General features: G+C 44.6%; 1 protein-coding gene across 2 annotated transcripts in view; it reads left to right on the forward strand.

Moving 5' to 3' along the window:
• Window positions 1-4266: 4266 nt before the first annotated feature.
• The window catches only part of dapp1 (dual adaptor of phosphotyrosine and 3-phosphoinositides), a 237343-nt gene continuing 223175 nt past the window's right edge, over window positions 4267-18434 (forward strand). The window contains exons 1-3 of one of the 2 annotated variants that reach the window (XR_009511357.1): window positions 4267-4820; window positions 7042-7198; window positions 13635-13711. Coding sequence is in view for 1 of the 2 variants with exons in the window: in XM_059965461.1 (XP_059821444.1) it covers window positions 4589-4820; window positions 7042-7198; window positions 13635-13711 (466 nt within the window). In the remaining variant the exon portion in view is untranslated. The remainder of the gene's footprint in view (window positions 4821-7041; window positions 7199-13634; window positions 13712-18434) is intronic. The other variant, XM_059965461.1, reaches the window with a different exon arrangement.

Genomic DNA, 18434 nt, shown 5'->3' on the forward strand with positions numbered 1-18434 from the left:
TGAGAGAGCACTTCACTGGTGGGCTCTGCACCTCAATGATGAGACATGATACCAACTCCCAATCTACCTTCTTAGGTCGACTTAAGGAACCCAAGCAATCATCTTGAAGAATATTTGGGAGGATTTTTTCTGATGTCTAGGTTCAGCATTTATCCCTGTTAAAAACCCTATCTGGTTATTAGCACCTTTCAGATTGTGGGAGTTTGCCAGGTGCAGATTGGCGGGATGCCTCCTAAGTTTATAGCTTCCTGGAGAGGGGAGTGAATCGCTGAAATTCTCGACCACAGAGGCTGTGGAGGCTCGGTCACTGGAGGTATTCAAATACCTCCAGAAGTGGATAAATGTTTGAAAGATGGGGGAATTGAGGGTGACAAGGATTGATACAGATGAGGCATTCAGTGGTAGGTTAATCACGGCCAGGTTTGAGGAGCCAAGTAGCCTCCTCCTGCTCCTGCTTCCTTGTGCTTTTGTATAACAAAGCAAGATGTAGAAGATGCAAGGGTCAGAATGGGCTAGAGAGAGGTGTAAGTAGAGGGCAAGTTTACACTTCCTGAAGTGATAAATCAAATGAGGATCATAGAATCTTAGAGCAGTAGAGCACAGAGCCAGGCCCCTCAACTCATTCCACCATGCTGACCGAGATGTCCCTCTGAGCTAGTTCCATTTGCCCATATTACTAATTCCACGTACCTGCCCAAAGGTCTTTTAAACGTTGTAATTGTACCCACTTTTACTGCTTCTTTTGGCAGTTTGTTCCTTATACCCAACACCCTCTATGTAAAATAGTTGCCCCTCAGCTCCATGTAAAATCTTTCCGCTCTCTTTTAGACTCCACTACCCTGGGAAAAAGACTGTGACCATCCACTGTGTCTATGTCCCTCAAGCTTTTTTCTAAACCGCCCAAAGGTCACCCCTCCTACAATGCAGACAAAAAATTCCTAATTTTTAATATATATATTAATACATTTTAATACGTCACCGTGGGAACACAGCAAGAGAGTGTTGATGGTATGGCTGGGGGGTAAGGAGTAGGATTCAATCTGAGTCTGTCTCCATCCTTGTTGGTTCCAGCCCACAACAGTGAACTTGATCTCAATGTATCTGATGAGGACCAACTGTTCCATGGGATGAAGATCTGTGGGTCTTTGCCACTCTCAGGTCAGTAGCCTCTGGCTCCAGTGGTGTGTGATTTGGCTGTTGTGGTTGAATTGTGCCCATATCTGCAACTGTTGGTAGATAGTCTACAATCTGGCACAGTGCCAGGGGGAGCGGGTTTCTCCTCCTCATCTGCACCCCCCCCCCCATTGATTGCCACCACTCTCTGTTCCAAATGTCTGCAAATAGTCCTGGATCCTGAAGTCCAATTTATCTCCCTCTTCTTCCTCCAATAATGAGGGATGGTCTGTAGGGGTGTTGGTGCCTTCTCCCCTCTCCCTTAATCTCTCATCTCCTCTTAATCTCCCTTGCCCCTTTTATCTCCTCCCACTCCCTCACTCTACCTTTCATTCCCCTTTCCCTCACTCTCTCCAGTCTCAATCTCTCTCCCCTCCCTTACACCCTCTTCCTCATTCCCCTTTCCTTATCATTGCCCCGCCTTATCATTGTCCCATCTCCCACAAACTTTCCTCTTCCTCACTCTCTTATCCTCTCCCTTCTCTCCACTTTATCTGTCTCATGCTCCATCACTCTCTCCCATCCCCTTTTCTCTTCTCCACCCCTTTCTCATTTCCTCCTCTCCCTCAATCCCCTCTTCATGCTTTCCCTCTCTTTGTACTCTTTTCCTCTTCCTCTTAATCTTTGCCTTCCTCCCTCTACTCTCCCACCTTCTTCACACACCTCATTCTCAATCGCTTTCCTTTCTCTCACTCTCACCCCTCCCTCACTCTCTCCCATCTCTTTTACTCTTCATTTACGGTTTTCTCCCTGTCTCCACCTCCTCTTCCTTACTCTCTCCCTTTCCCTTTTCTTTCTCTCTCACCTTCTCCTTTCTTCTTCAAGCTCTCTTCTTTCCCTCACTCTCTTTTACCTCCCTCACTCCCTCATTCTATTACAGTCTCCCTTCTCATCTGGTTCCCTTGTCTTACAGTTTCACATCCATAGTCTTCGCCAGTGTCAACCTGACCAATCACCTTGACATTGGATACCAGTCGTGAGACAAAGGAAACTGGAAATGCATAAAGGACCAGGCTTGGAGGGGTGTGAGAACAATAGGACTATAGTGCATTTGCTGAGGTGCAATGAGAGCAAGTCTGTAAATGGATCAGAACACACCGAGACACTTAACATGGATCATTGAACCCTAGGCTGTCGGATCATCCACAGGAAAATGGGCACCAGATTTCACAATGAATTGAGTGAGATTTGACTGCACCCCCATGCCTACTATCCACACTAACCCTCTAAACCTCCAATGCACCTCAGCTCTTCTGCATCCTATGAGTGGCAACTGAGTCTCAACCCACTCTTGCCTCTCCCACAGACTTTCCTCATTGCACGTAAAGACCGTGACAAACAGGGACCCTGACAGTTAATAGTTAAAGCAACAAAAATGTATCATATCAATATAAAACAATTAAAGGGTGACCTTGAGGAGGGCCAGAAGAGATAGCTTATGAGCTATACATTTCCATTATTCTATATAATAAAGACTATTTTCTAAACAGGGAGAAAATCCAGGAATCAGAGATGCAGAGGGACTTGGGAGTCCTTGTGCAGAACACCCTGACGGTTAACTTGCAGATTGAGTCAGTGGTGAGGAAGGCAAATGCCATGTTAGCATTCATTTCCAGAGGTCTAGAATACAAGAGCAAGGATATGATGCCGAGGCTTTATAAGGCACTGATGAGGCCTCACTTTGAGTATTGTGAACAGTTTTGGGCCCATCATCTTAGAAAAGATGTGCTAGCATTGGAGAGGGTCCAGAGGAGATTCACAAGGATGGTTCCGGGAATGAAAGGGTTATCATACGAGGAATGTTGGATGGCTCTGGGTCTGTACTCACTGGAATTCAGAAGGATGAGGGGGGATCTTATTGAAACTTTTCAAATGCTGAAAGGCCTAGAGAAAGTAGATGTGAAAAGGATGTTTCCCATGGTAGGAGAGTCTAGGACAAGAGGGCACAGCCTCAGGATGGAGAGGTGCCATTTCAAAACAGAGATGTGGAGAAATTTCTTCAGCCAAAGGGTCGTGAATCTGTGGAATTTGTTGCCACATGTAGCTGTGGAGGCCAGGTCACTGGGTGTATTTAAGGCAGAGATTGATAGGTTCTTGATTGGATATGGCATCAAAGATTACAATTTCGAGGAGGAGGCCGAGAACTGGGGTTGAGGCGGAGATCGAAATAAAGGATTGGCCATGATTGGATGGCGGAGCAGACTCGATGGGCCGGCCTAATTCTGCTCCTGTGTCTTATAAAAGCAAATCAAAGTACTGCTGGTTAACTTCAAACATAAGTGTACTGAAGTGAAAGTAAACAGAAGCTGAACTTGAGAACCAGATAGACTTGAATTGACTGTGGTTTTGATCGCTGTGCTGGGTGATTGAGTTGTAGTTTTGATGGCACTGGATGATTCATCTGGGGCTGGTGTGAAGGTAATCAGTGATGCAGAATACCCAAAGCTCTCTCAGCATTAGTTCCTGAGCCGTTCAGCCAACACCCACAGTCTCGCCATGATTTGGGAGACAGAGCAAGCGGTCAGGTGTACCGATGTCTGGAGGGTTGGAGAAGCATGCACGCTTGAATCGTGATGATTTGTGCAGATTTGCTGGCGGTGAGACCCAGGTTACTGGGAGCAGATCCTTCAGCCCACAGACCATCAACCACCTGCTTTACACCCATCCTTTCCTAAGCTGCTTTACACCCATCCTTTCCTAAGCTGCTTTACACCCATCCTTTCCTAAGCTGCTTTACACCCATCCTTTCCTAAGCTGCTTTACACCCATCCTTTCCTAAGCTGCTTTACACCCATCCTTTCCTAAGCTGCTTTACACCCATCCTTTCCTAAGCTGCTTTACACCCATCCTTTCCTAAGCTGCTTTACACCCATCCTTTCCTAAGCTGCTTTACACCCATCCTTTCCTAAGCTGCTTTACATTCCCGACAAACCGGAGCTCCAAGGGAAGCCTAGAGTCACAGGAAGAAACGTGCAAATTCAACACAAAGAGCTTCCGAGGTCGGGATCGAACCATTGTGCCGCCCTGAAATCCTGGTTTAAAACCTCGAGTGTGCGTTTGAAACTCGCCGGTGGGAGTGCCAGCTGTTCTGTGGGAAACCACTGGCCGGTGGTGTGCAGATCTCAGTGCAATCCGCATTTTTCAATGTGCATGTATCTCGCTCAAATTGTGCTTTTGGCAATAAACTCAACGCGAATTCGTGCGCTACGAGTACCGCCGAGACCTTCTGAACTGGTTCTCGAGTATAATTTGCACCTGTGTACCATGTCGTGCGAGTACGGGGGCGGAAAGTTTAAAAAGCAGCGGGTCAATCAATACCTGACCAAGGACCTCGATCGACGTGAAATCTCCTCCCCGGTGCAGATCTCACGGAAAATGAAACTGAAAGATACAGACACTGACACTCTCTGCCGGTATGGAGCGGAGTGCGGAGAGCTGCGTCTTTCACTGGGGAAATCTGGCTGGCAGGAACAGGGCAACAAAGTCCAGCAAACCCCAAACACTCGTCCAAGCCACCCCTTGGAAGCAACTTGATGACCACGAAGAAATTAGCCACATCTGCTGCACTCCTCATTTAAGTCTGTTTGTCCTCAAGAACGGCAAGGTTTATACCTTGAACAGCCACCGTAAGAGGAAAAGTCGGCCAGGTGAGCGAGTTACGATGAAAGGTTTTATTTATTTGTAGTCTTCCTAAGCTTTGTCGTGGTTGGTGACTCCAGAAATTGCAAGCATGGCTACATAAATTCAGTCCTTTGACACTTATAAAGATCAGAATCGGAAGAGGTAATCACTGGCTTTTGCAATGGCATTACAATGCGAAGATATAACGTTACTATAAATTATAACAATAAGTAAATAGCACACAAATAGAAAAATAATGAGGCAGTCTTTGTCGATGAATGAACCATCCGGGTATCTGATGGAAGAGGGGGAAATGTTTATGAATGACTGAGTATGGGTCTTCAGACTCCTGTACCTCCTCCCTCATAGTAGTAACAAGTAGAGGGCTTGTCATGGATGGTGAGGGTCTTCAGTTATGAATCCATTAAAAAACTCAATAAAGTGCATGGCAATGATTGTCTCCATTACTAAATGAATGATTGACTGAATTTCTTATGTACTGGGAATCTGATAAATTAATTCAGCAAACTTTTCCATTTGTAATTCTCAACAACGTGTGGAAGTTACAGAAATCAAATATCCAAAGCCATTATTAATGAAATGCTCATTCGTTAATCAATTTATGGATGCAGAACAATGTTTGCTTCTGGGACCAAAGGATAGCATTTGGCCCGTCATCTCCATGCTAGACTTGATGCTGCAGCAATCCCCAAACTAATCACACTCCCCGTTCTGCAGTTTAGTTGTTCTGAAGCACACTTCAGACTTTAGTGATACTAGATGGCAGATTTTCTGCACTATTGAATGCTATTTCCTATTTATACACCAACACATTTCTAATTTTTTTAAGAAGTTCATGTTAGTATAATAAGGTCTCCAGTGAATTGGGTGGGTTTAAAGAGAGCAAAACACAAAACAACTGAAGAACTCAGCATCTGTTAAGGTGAATGGACAGGTGACCTTTCACTTCATTCCCATTCCCACTCTTCCCCCTTGCATGCCTGCCAATCAATACCCCCGCCCATCTCATGTTTCTATCTATATTCCGCCAGCTCTTGCTCCACCCTTTCTCACCACCTCAGTATACTGGCTATCTCACCTCTACTCAGTCCAACCTGTTTTAGGGTCCTGAACCGAAACATCAACTGTCCATTTCCCTCCATAGATGCTGCCTGGCCTGCTGTGTTCCTCCAGCATTTTGTGTATTGTTCAGGATTTCCAGCATTTGCAGCCTCTTGAGTCTCAGGTTTAAAGACAGTTTGGATATCAGGGCTCCTTTGAGTTAAAAGGGAGAACAGGTACAAGGCTCTGGTGAGCTTAAAGAGGGAATGGGAAACAGAACTGGGTGAGCCACACCACTGTTTCCCCCCCCCCCCCAAATTGGATAGTTTTGGGGAAAATGGTTTTAATGCTATTGAAGTTTTAGTTTTCCACTTCATGTAATAAAGAATTATCCTTATAAAGGAAATAGTCATGTAATGATGTCAGAGGAATTCTTATATTACAAAGTCGCAAATGCTATTTCATAGTATAAGACAAACAAAATACCTGTGTAGCTCCTAGAAAATTAAGAAAAGGAACCCTCATTTATTTACTTGCAGAACTTGCAAGACTGTGCTGAAGGATTTATTCAGAGAACTTCTCACTGAAAGGGATGAGTGCCTTCCAAATTTACTTTCACTTTCATTTCTGCTGGTCCTGCTGCTGTTATTCTGAATAGAAACGGCTATGTTGGAAAATTGGTGGGGCTGTGTCCCAATAACACAACGGACACTGTTACAACACTTGCAGTTCACAAGGGCGAAAGCTTTTGGATATTGAGCTACATAAAGGAATATTAAAGCAGCAGGCTAAGGGTTCAGCTGAAGAGGGGCTTTAAGGAGTATATCATAGGAAATTTAATAAGACAGTGGGACTGAGGAAGTAAATTCTAGAGTTGAATACAGGGTTGTCAGAATTTCCTGTTTAAACAGAGAACTTTGTGAATATAGTCTTCTGCAGAATCTGTTTAACTGATTAATGAAATGTCTTCTAATTCACCATGAGATTGCTCACCAGCTTTCTCTGAATTTTGTATCAATTAGAAACTTCCTTTATGAATGTGCAAAATGAAAAGTTAATCTTAATCAGGAATTGAAGAGAATTCAATTTCTGATTAACTTTTTGCTCACATTCTCAATAAAGACAAATATGTTTATCATTGTTGCATTAAATTATACTATTTTTTCTGTTCTCTTGCCTGCACAGAGCTTGTCAGTGTGTTACAGGAAGACAAGATTCACACAGTGGACAGCAGGGGTTCGAACGTCCTCTACCTTTCTGAAGCAGGAAATGTCTATTTTAGTAAACTTCAGAACCATAAACGTAGGAGTACCGCTAAATCCTTCTACATCACAAAGCCAAAGTAAGAATGATCTTGATCCTTATAAACAAGTGATAAACAATGGCAGCTGCTTTCTGTCAGGCAACATCTATGGAGAGAGAAACTGCTAATGTTTCAGTGCTTATCAATGCTGGTCATGTCGTGGTTACTTGAAATGACTAGGAGACGCAGACAATTCTTCGAGAAGTTTAAACCTTTATTTGCAAACAAAGGCTGAGGCAATCAATGAACTTGTCACCGAAAGCCCGCCGAGCTCCAGTGTACAGCATTCTTTATAGTAATTTCCTATCTCAGTTACATTTTGGTGTCATCAGCATACCCAATCAAGTTTTAGTTGCATATCATCTATACATTAACTAATCAATCGCTCTTGCGCCAGCAGTATTTCTTTCCATTTCACATCTTGGGCCTCATTCCTGGCCGAGGTTGTTTCTCAGTCAGCCTCCTTAACCTCCCACACATTACATTTTCTGTTCATACCATCCTGTCTGCCACCGTTATCTCTTAATAAACAAAGGCTGAGTATAATACGTGTACATTTCAGCTAATTAGTGCTGCTAGCTAAACAGGTGTTCTTTCAATGCCGCAGTATGTAGCTAAGAGAATACAAGGTATCTAGTAAAACAATACATAGCAAAATGTGTCTAGTAAAATAATACATAGTAATTAATATTCAGTACATAGGAGTGATTACATAGTTTAGTAAATAGCTAGTACATAGTGGTTATATTTCAGGTATATTTAGTGATTATGTCAGGTATATTTCTCAATATAATCCCCCCTTTGAGACCCACAGGGTCTCACACAGAAAGAGAACACTCAGAGGCCGTGCACCAAAGCCAAAATAAAGTCCAATATTTAATCCCAAATCTGGGTCAACTACAATTTCTGTACTCGGAGCTCAAAATGATCTCTCTCTGTTACCCTAGGCTGCTGAACCAAAAACCTGTCCCTCCGTAGCTGAGACAGGGAAAAAGACTCAGACACCTTTACAGCTAGTGTCCACATCATTAACACCCTCCAGTCCATTTGATGCGTCGCGCAGACTGTAGCAGTACATCATTGGTTTTTCTCCTTGTCTGGGGTCAGATTCAACAATTTCCAGGAGCATCGGGAATCGTTTTGCTGTCGCTCGCACTATCAAAGTCTTGAGACATGGAAGAAAACAGCACTGAATAAGTGCACAACTTATCAATACAACACCTACAGCTATTGCCATTTTGGTCAGCCATGCACCCCATCCCTCTAGTCTGCTTTCTAACCAGTCTGCCCATAACTCCTCTGCCCCCCTCCTTGGGACTTGCAGTCCTGTCTGGCCTGTTGCTTAAATCTACTCTGTCCCTGATAGGGCATCTGTGGAAATGCTCCTCCAAAGACATTCATTATCGGTACAGGGTTTTCTGGCCCTTGACTGACAGAATGGCCGGCTCCTCCATCTAGCGGTGCTTCATTCACTGTAATGGCTGTACTCACACTGGTGGTGGCTGGCAGCATCTTTTTGCTTTTCTCTTTTTCCTTTTTCAGTTCTTCGAGCTGCATTTGCAATAGCCTTCGCTGCACCTCTTCTTGCTGCTCAGCCAGCTTTCGTTTGTCTTTCCGATATCTCTCCACGCGCGTGGACTACATGATTGCTGAATGCTTGTGGGGTCAGCGACGACAGCCCAACCACTTCCTCCAATTTAGATTTGACCTGCGGAGACATTGCGTCCAGAATGCTTTGTCAGAACAGTGAGTTCAGAAACAAGCTATTTTCCACCTCTTGCTCAGTCTCCAGTCTCCACCTTCTCAACTGGTTTTCTACGTAGGCTGCTGGGTTTTCAGTGTCTCCCAGTGGTTCCCCCTTTAAGGCTTTGGGGTCCACGTTGGGTGGATAAAGCTTCCTGAGAGCCTGCCATACCCTTTGCCTCACTGGATCAAAATTGGCCCCATCAGTCTGTGGGCTTTCCACATTCTGTAAGCCAGCCATTTCCATCAGTTCTTTCAGCTTGGAAGTTCCCATCAACCTTATCAGCAGTGCCTTCAAATCTCCCATAGCCAACAATCGTCCCGTTGTTTCCTCCTCGAAGGCTCTAATCCACTTTCCCGCCCCCTCATGCAGACTAGGCAGAGTATTTTTTAGCCCTTCCAGGTCCTGGGATCCCCAAGGGATATACTGTACTGTCCTGATTCCTTTACCAGCAGTGGCAGCATTTCCTCCCCGTTCCATGCAATCAAGCTTCCTTCCTCACTTGGTTCTTCATCTATTGCTGCCCTATTACTACTGGATGCCACTCATACCTCCCTGGGGTATACCTTCTCCCTTGCTCCTTCTCTCCTCTAGTCCCCTCTTCCATCTCCAATATCTGCCTCTCCGTTCTCTCTCGAGCTTCTTCCAAACTCTCGTCTCCTACCTTCCTCCAACTTCCTCTCAACTCACTCCGTTCTTGCCATCTAGATGATTCCTGTTCTCTTCTAGTCTGTCTGTCTCTACAGTATAACCGATACTCCTCATAATCCCTCTTCTCTCTCAGTTGCTGTAGCCTTTCCACTTCTCTTACCATCTCCCTTCTATCCTGTTCCAACCTCATCTTTTCTCCCTCTATCTCGTTCCTCAGCACCTCTCTCACCCTCTCATATTTCCTTCTTTCCTCCTCAGGGTCCTAGACCTCTACTTCCCCCTGCAGGCTTACTGTTCCCGTTATCATGGGGCACTGCTGGGGTGTTCCCTGCTCATTATAGGGAGGGGGTCTTTCTACTTCTTTCAGATCCGGGAATAGAGCTGAAGCCAGCTTTCTGTTAGGCTTTTCCTCTTCCCCCACCCGACTGTTTTTCCTGTTCCCTTGTGTCTTTTTCGTTTATTATCAATATCCTGCCTGTCTTTCTCAATCTCTCTCCCTCCATCCTAAAAAGTTTCAATACTTCCATCTCCTGTTCTCTCCTTTCCTCCCTTTTCTTGGACATTGTTTGGTTTATGATTTTTAATTAGTGCTTCCATCTCTTCATACAAGCTTACATGGTATGTCCCTTCTTTTGGCCATTTCATGCGTAGGTTTTTGGTTCTTTTTTCCCAATTCTCTGAAATTGCAGTGATCTCACCTCTACTTAATGGAAATTTCTTGCACAGCATGTCTACTGCTGTTCCTTTTTCTTCCGCCATGTTATTTTCTTCTTCTCTTAGGTATTATTTCTTAAAAAGTCTCACAGTTCAAATACTTCCCCGATCCTATCTTTACACCTAGCCCTACAGTTTATTCTACCAGTGTTCAAGCAATTTATCAAATTCTTCTTACCTTCTATTCTGTTCTGTCCAAGCAGTGCTCAACCTAGGGCAGTACTCACAGAACTTTCTCTTCACTCTCCCTGCCCGTTCAGCCCTTCGCTTCGTGCGAAGCAGTATCCACAGGGACTTAGCAACACCACGTGGAATTTTCTTTGCTCAACTTCTTATTACCTTATTCATACTTACCCCCACTGCAGTGTTCTCGATCAATCTTCTGAGCCTCCTGTCAAACCCCCAATTCTGCCAGATTCTTGGGATCGGAGAGACCCTTCGGCAGTTGCTACACACTTCTGAGTCCCTGAGACTTCCAAAACCAACAGAATTTTAGTCCAAATTGTTGCAAGAAGCGCTTATCTTTTTTCTGGGTGCACCCGTAATTCTGTTAGCTCTGTGAGGGCTCCCGAGGGACCAGGAAGCGGCCTCAGCCCGCTGAATTGTTTTCGCGGGTCTCTTTCCGATCCTGTTTGTGACGTCAATTTTGTCATGGTTACTTGAAGTGACCAGGAGACGCAGACAATTCTTTGAGAAGTTTAAACCTTTATTTGCAAACAAAGGCTGAGGCAATCAATGAACTTGTCACCGAAAGCCCACCGAGCTCCAGTGTACAGCATTCTTTATAGTAATTTCTTATCTCAGTTACATTTTGGTTTTATCAGCATACCCAATCAATTTTTAGTTGCATATCATCTATATATTAACTAATCAATTGCTCTTGCCTAGCTCTCGGTGCGCCACCAGTATTTCTTTCCAGTTCACATCTTGGGCCTCATTCCTGGCCAAGGTTGTTTCTCAGTCAGCCTCCTTAACCTCCCTCACATTACATTTTCTGTTTGTACCATCCTGTCTGTCACCGTTATCTCTTAATAAACAAAGGCTGAGTATAATACATGGAGTACATTTCAGCTAATTAGTGCTGCTAGCTAAACAGGTGTTCTTTAACAGCCACAGTATGTAGCTAAGAGAATACAAGGTATCTAGTAAAACAACACATAGCAAAATGTGTCTAGTAAAATAATACATAGTAATATTCAGTACATAGGAGTGATTACATAGTGTAGTAAATAGCTAGTACATAGTGGTTATATTTCAGGTATATATAGTGATTATGTCAGGTATATTTCTCAATAGTCATCAGCCTGAAATATAAACCTTATTTAAGACCTTAAGATATAGGAGCAGAATTAGGCCATTTGGCCCATTGAAACTGCTCCGTCATTTCATCATGGCTGATCCAATTTTCCCCTCAGCCCCAATCTCCTGTCTTCTCACCATATCCCTTGATGCCCTGACCAATCAGCAATCTATCAGCCTCTGCTTTAAATATAGATAAAGACTTGGACTTACAGCTGCCAGTGGTAAAGAATTCCACAGATTCACCATTCTCTGGCTGAAGAAATTTCTCCTCATCTCTGTTCCAAAAGAGCACCCCAGTATTCTGAATTTGTGTCCTCTTGTCTTAGACTCTCCTACCATAGGAAACATCCTCTCCACATTCACTCTATCAAGGTCTTTCACCTTTCAATAGACTTCAATGAGGTTATTCCTCATTCTTCTGAATTCTAGTGAGTACAGGCCCAGAGCCATCAAACGCTCTTCATTTGACATGCCATTCAATCCTGGAATCATTTTCGTGAGCCTCCTTTGAACCCTCTCCAGTTTCAGCACATCCTTTCTAAGATAAAGGGCCCAAAATTGCTCACCATACTCCAAGTAAGGCCTGACCAATGTGTTGTAAAGCCTCACATTACATTCTTGCTTTTATATTATAGTCCTCTGGAAATGAATGCTAACATCACAATTGCCTTCCTCACCACGGACCCAACCTGCAAGTTAACCTTCAGGGAATCCTGCACAAGGCCTCACAAGTCCCTTTTCATCTCAGTGTTTTGTATTTTCTCTCCATTTAGAAAATCTCTGTCCATAGATATGGCCTGACTGAGTGTTGATGAAGTTTTCTGGTGTGTATTTTTGAATTTCCATCATGTGCATTGTTGGGAAGCTTTGTAGCTCAATCTCAATCTCATGAAGTCCAAAAGCTAAGGTTTGAGAAGACCAAGCAGAACAACACAAGCTGGCACTGAATTGTACTCAGGGAGAGATGTGATGGCAGAAGCATCATCTTTTGAATCAGATTATAAACTATGTGCTTTCTTAAATTTGTTTCCTGGATCTAGACAAGGCCAGCATTTATTGACCAGCCACTATTGTCCTTGAGAAGACAGGGTGAGCTACCTTTTTGAACCATTGCCGTCCTACTGGTGAAGATGCTCCCACAGTGTGGTTGGGGAGGGAATTTCACGATTTAGATCCAGTGATGATGAAGGACTGGTGATATATTTCCAAGTCAGCTGGTGTGTGACCTAGAGGGGGACCTGTGGGCAGTGATGTTCCCATTCACCTGTGGCTCATGTTCTTGTTGATGGTCAGGGATTTAGCAGTTCCAAGTCAGAGTAGTCTGCAGTGTGGGAGGGGCAGTACAGTGAGGGCTATGCAGTACTGAAGGAGCACCATCTTGTGTAAGGAGCACCTTGATATAGGAAGGGCAGTACTGAGGGAATGCTGCACTGCAGATGGGACAGTATCGAGGCACGTTTCATTGTCAAAGTCAATGTCAAAGTTGAGTTTATTGTCATATGAACAAATACATGTATGCACAGGTGCAAAGAAAAACTTACTTCTAGCAGCCTCACACAGGACTAGAGACACATCTTCAAAATAAAATATAAATTAAACCTTCGTTACGCAAAATGATCAAAGTTCAAAGTAAATTTATTATAAAAGTACATATGTGTCAGCATATACAAGCTTGAGATTCATTTTCTGTGGGCATACTCAATAAATCCAATAACCATAACAGAATCAGTGAAAGACTGCACCAACAGGGTGTACAATGCAAATACAAAAAGAAAGAAATAAAAATAATATATAAATAAACTGTATTTAAATATATAAGAACACAATTAGGACTGACAAAACAATACAGAGTGAATGCCCAACACACAGAGGAAGACTTTTTTTTGATATGATGATGCCTGAGTGTGAACGCAGTCTTCCAGGGAGTGCAACTGGATCTGCAGTGCAGTGGAGTTAACTTGCTGCTGGAGTGCAGGCTGGAAGAAATGGACCTGGAGTTAACATTGAGAGGTCCTAGGTCTTAACATTCTTTTAAAATGAATTTCTGGCTTATCTGTCCGACAGGTTACTCAGCGTCTTTGCAGAGAAGTGCGTTGTTCAAGTTGCCTGTGGAAACAGTCACTCGCTGGCTCTCTGCAAAGGTAGGGAGGTTATACAGAAGGGAACTGGGAGGCTTGCTGATCGCATTGGACGATAGAACGCTTCTGGGAAGTGTTGATCAGACTCAAGGCAGATTGATTCCCAATCCCGTAAGGGGGCATCACAAGCAGGAAACTGCATTGTGGGAGGGGTGGTGTCAAGGGGCTGCTGCATTGTGGGAGGGGCGGTAATGAGGGAGTGTCACACCGTGGGAGGGGTGGTACTGAGGGAGTGCCACACTGTGGGAGGGGTGGTACTGAGGGAATATCACATTGTAGGAGGGATGGTACTGAGGGTGTGTCAGAGTGTGGGAGGGGTGGTACTGATGGAATATCACATTGTGGGAGGGATGGTACTGAGGGTGTGTCAGAGTGTGGGAGGGGTGGTACTGAGGGAATATCACATTGTAGGAGGGATGGTACTGAGGGTGTGTCAGAGTGTGGGAGGGGTGGTACTGATGGAATATCACATTGTGGGAGGGGTGGTACTGAGGGAGTGTCCCATTGTAGGAGGGATGGTACTAAGGGTGTGTCACACACTGGGAGAGGTGGTACGGGCGGAATCCTGTGCTGTGGGAGAGGCGGTACGGAGGGAGCACTGCGCGCTGGGAGGGGTGGTACAGAGGGAGTGCTGTGCTGTGGGAAGGGGGTTATTGGGGGATCACCGCGCTATGAGAGGGGCGGTAGTGTGGGAGCCCTGCGCTATGGGAGAGGCAGTAGTAAGGGACCCCACGTACTGTGGGAGAGGTAGTACTGAGGGAGCCCTGTGCTGTGGGAGAGGCAGTATCAAGGGTACCTTCATACTGTGGGAGAGATGGTATGGAGGGTGCTCTGATGAAAATGTTGATGAACTCTTCAATGAAGGTACTACCTTCTTTGTGAGACGGGCGTTTCACCACTGCATTGACAAGCAGTGCGATGTCTCCAGCACTATGCACAATGTTTATTTGAAGGTAAGGGGGAAAGTCAAATGATGTTGTGTAATCAAAGACTTAATTTCTACAGCACATAAGGAATAGGAGCAAGAGAGGGCCATTCAGCCCTCCTCAGCCCTGCCATCCATCGAGATCACAGCTGATCTACCTACGCTGTATTGTTCGATTCCCCTAATGTCCAGAGCTGCAGTGGGGTGGGAACCGAATTGAAGAGGCAGAGGATGGGGTGCTTGGCCCTCAAGTAGATACAGTTTGTAGAGAGTTTGTGAGGAAGGATGGGCAGATGATAGAGCAAAGATGCACTCAGCCAATTGGTTAGAGATGTTTCAATTTTAATGCATGGAGTATCATAAACAAGGTGGATGAACATAGAATGTGGATTAATACATGCATCTATGATGCTGTAGCCATTACAGGGACTTGGATGATTCAGGCAGGAATGGCTTCTGAGTGTGTCGAGCTTTAGATGTTTCTAAAAGGACAGGGAGGGAGGCAAAAGAGGTGGGAATGTGGCACTGCTAATCAGGGATAGTGTCACAGCTGCAGAAACGGAAGAAGTCATGGTAGAGATTATTTACTGAGTCACCGTGGATGGAAGTTAGAACCAGGAAGGGGCAATAACTCGACTGGGTGGTTTTTATAGCCCCTCCAATAGTAAAAGGGACATTGAGGAGCAGATAGGAAGACAGATTCTGGAACAGTGCAATAATAATAGGATTGTTGTGATGGGTGATTTTAACTTTTCTAATATTGACTGGCATCTCCTTAGAGCAAGGGGTGGAGTTTGTTGGGTGTGTTCAGGAATGTTTCCTGACACAATATGTAGATAAGCCTACAAGAGGAGAGGCTGTACTTGGGAAATGAACCTGGTCAGGTGTCAGATGTCTCAATGGGAGAGTATTTTGAAAGTAGTGATCACAACTCTACCTCCTTTACCATGGTGCTGGAGAGGGATAGGAGAAGACAATTTGGGAAAACATGTAATTGGGGTAGAGGGAGTAATGATGCTATTAGGCAGGAACTTGGGACCATAAATTGGGGGCAGACATTCTCAGGGAAATGCACAGCAGAAATGTGGCAAATGTTCAGGGAACATTTGTTTGTTGTTCTATGTAGGTATGTTCCATTGAGGCAAGGAAAGGATGGTAAGATAAAAGAACCATGGTGTACAAAGGATGTAGAGAATCTAGTTAAGAAGAAAAAAGCGTATAAAAGGTTCAAGAAACTAGGTACTGTTAGAGCTCTAGAAAATTACAAGGATGCCAGGAAGGAGCTCAAGAATGAAATTAGGAGAGCTAGAAGGGGCCATGAAAAGGCCTTGGTGAGCAGGATTAAGGAAAACCCCAAGGCATTCTACGTGAAGATCAAGAGGATGAGCCATGTGAGAATAGGACCAATCAGGAGTGAGAGTGGAAACGTACATGGAGCTGGAGAAAGTAGTGGAGGTACTTAATACTTTGCTTCTGTATTCACCAGTGAAAAGGACCTTGGCAGTTGTGGCGATGACTTGCAACGGACTGAAACGCTTGAGCATATGGACATTAAGAAGGAGGATGTGCTGGAGCTTTTTAAAAAATATTAAGTTAGGAGTTGCCAGGACCGTAAGAGATATACCCCAGGCTACTGTGGGAAGCGAGGGAGGAGATTGTTCAGCTTCTGGTGATGATCTTTGCATCATCAATAAAGATAGGAGATATACCAGAGGACTAGAAGGTAGCAAGTGATGTTCCCTTGTTCAAGAAAGGGAGTAGAGATAACCCAGGAAATTATAGGCCAGTGAGTTTTATTTCAGTGGTGGGTAAGTTGATGGAGAAGATCCTGAGAGGCAGGATTTATGAGCATTTGGAGAGACATAATCTGATTAGGGGTAGCCAGCATGGTTTTGTCAAGGGCAGGTCATGCTTTATGAACCTGATTGAATTGAGGATATAACAAAACATATTGATGAAGGTTGAGCAGTGGGTGCAGTGTACATGGATTTCAGCAAGGCATTTGATAAGGTTCCCCAAGCAAGGCTCCTTCAGAAAATAAAGAGGCATGGAATCCAAGGAGACCTCGCTTCGTGGATGTGGAATTGGCTTATAGAAGGCAAAGGGTTGTAGATGGTTCGTATTCTGCATGGAGGTCAGTGACCAGTGGTGTTCCACAGGGATCTGTTCTGGGACCCCTCTTCTTTGTGATTTTTATAAATGACCTGGTTGAGGAAGCGGAGGGATGGGTTAGTAAGTTTGTTGATGGCACAGAAGTTGGGGGTATTGTGGATAGTCTGGAGGGTTGTCAGAGGCTATAGCATGACATCGATAGGATGCAGAACTGGGCAGAGAAGTGGCAGTTGGAGTTCAACCCTGATAAGTGTGAAGTGGTTCATTTTGGAAGGTCAAATTTGAAGACAGAACATAATATTAATGGTAAGACTTTTGGCAATGTGGAGGATCAGCGAGATCTTGGGGTCTGTGTCCATAGGACACTCAAAGCAGCTGCGCAGGTTTACAATGTTGTTAAGAAGGTATTTGGTGTGTTAGCCTTCATCTGTAGGATTGAGTTCAAGAGCCATGAGGTAATGTTACAGCAATATAACACCTCAGTCAGACCCCACTTGGAGTACTGTGTTCAGTTCTGGTCACCTCATTACTGGAAGAATGTGGAGACTATATAGAGTGGCAGAGGAGATTTACAAGGATGTTGCCTGGATTGGAGAGCATGCCTTATGAGAAAAGGTTGAGTGAACTTGGTCTTTTCTCCCAGGAGTGACAGAGGATGAGAAGTGACCTGTTAGAAGTGTACAAGATGATGAGAGGCATTGATCATGTGAATAGTCAGAGGCTTTTTCCCAGGGCTGAAATGGCTAACATGAGGGGGCATAGTTTCAAGGTTCTTGGAAGCAGGTACAAGGGAGATGTCAAAGGTAAGTTTTTCACACAGAGAGAGGTGAATGTGTGGAATGCTCTGCCAGTGAAGGTGGTAGAGGTGGATACAATAGGTTCTTTTAAGAGACTCTTAGATAGGTACATGGAGCTTAGAAAAATAGAGGGCCATGTGGTAGAGAAATCTAGACAGATCCTAGAATAGGTTACATGGTTGGCACAGCATTGAGGGCCGAAGGGCCTGTAATGTGCTGTAGATTTCTATTTTTTTACTAACACTGCCTTATAGCCAATGACACCATTGGGGACCACAGCAGTACACTTGTGTATAGCAAGGTTCCACAAACAATAATATGATATTGCTGGCTGGGCCATGGACAGACTGTCTGTGGACACGATAAGAAGAAGAAGCACGTATGACAATGGGAGTAGACAGCACTCTGCCTAACGGACAGCATGAATGATGATGGGAGTAGCGAGTACTCTGCCTAACGGACAGCATGAATGATGATGGGAGTAGCGAGCACTCTGCCTAACGGACAGCAGGTATGATGATGGGAGTAGCGAGCACTCTGTCTAACGGACAGCACATATGACGATGGGAGTAGACAGCACTCTGCCTAACGGACAGCACGTATGACGATGGGAGTAGACAGCACTCTGCCTAACGGACAGCACGTATGACGATGGGAGTAGAGAGCGTTCTGTCTAACGGACAGCACGTATGACGATGGGAGTAGAGAGCGTTCTGTCTAACGGACAGCACGTATGACGATGGGAGTAGAGAGCGTTCTGCCTAACGGACAGCACATATGACGATGGCAGTAGAGAGCACTCTGTCTAATGGACAGCACGTATGACGATGGGAGTAGACAGCACTCTGTCTAACGGACAGCATGAATGACGATGGGAGTAGAGAGCGTTCTG

This window comes from Hypanus sabinus, chromosome 3 (genome assembly GCF_030144855.1).
Source record: "Hypanus sabinus isolate sHypSab1 chromosome 3, sHypSab1.hap1, whole genome shotgun sequence".
NCBI lineage: Eukaryota > Metazoa > Chordata > Chondrichthyes > Myliobatiformes > Dasyatidae > Hypanus > Hypanus sabinus.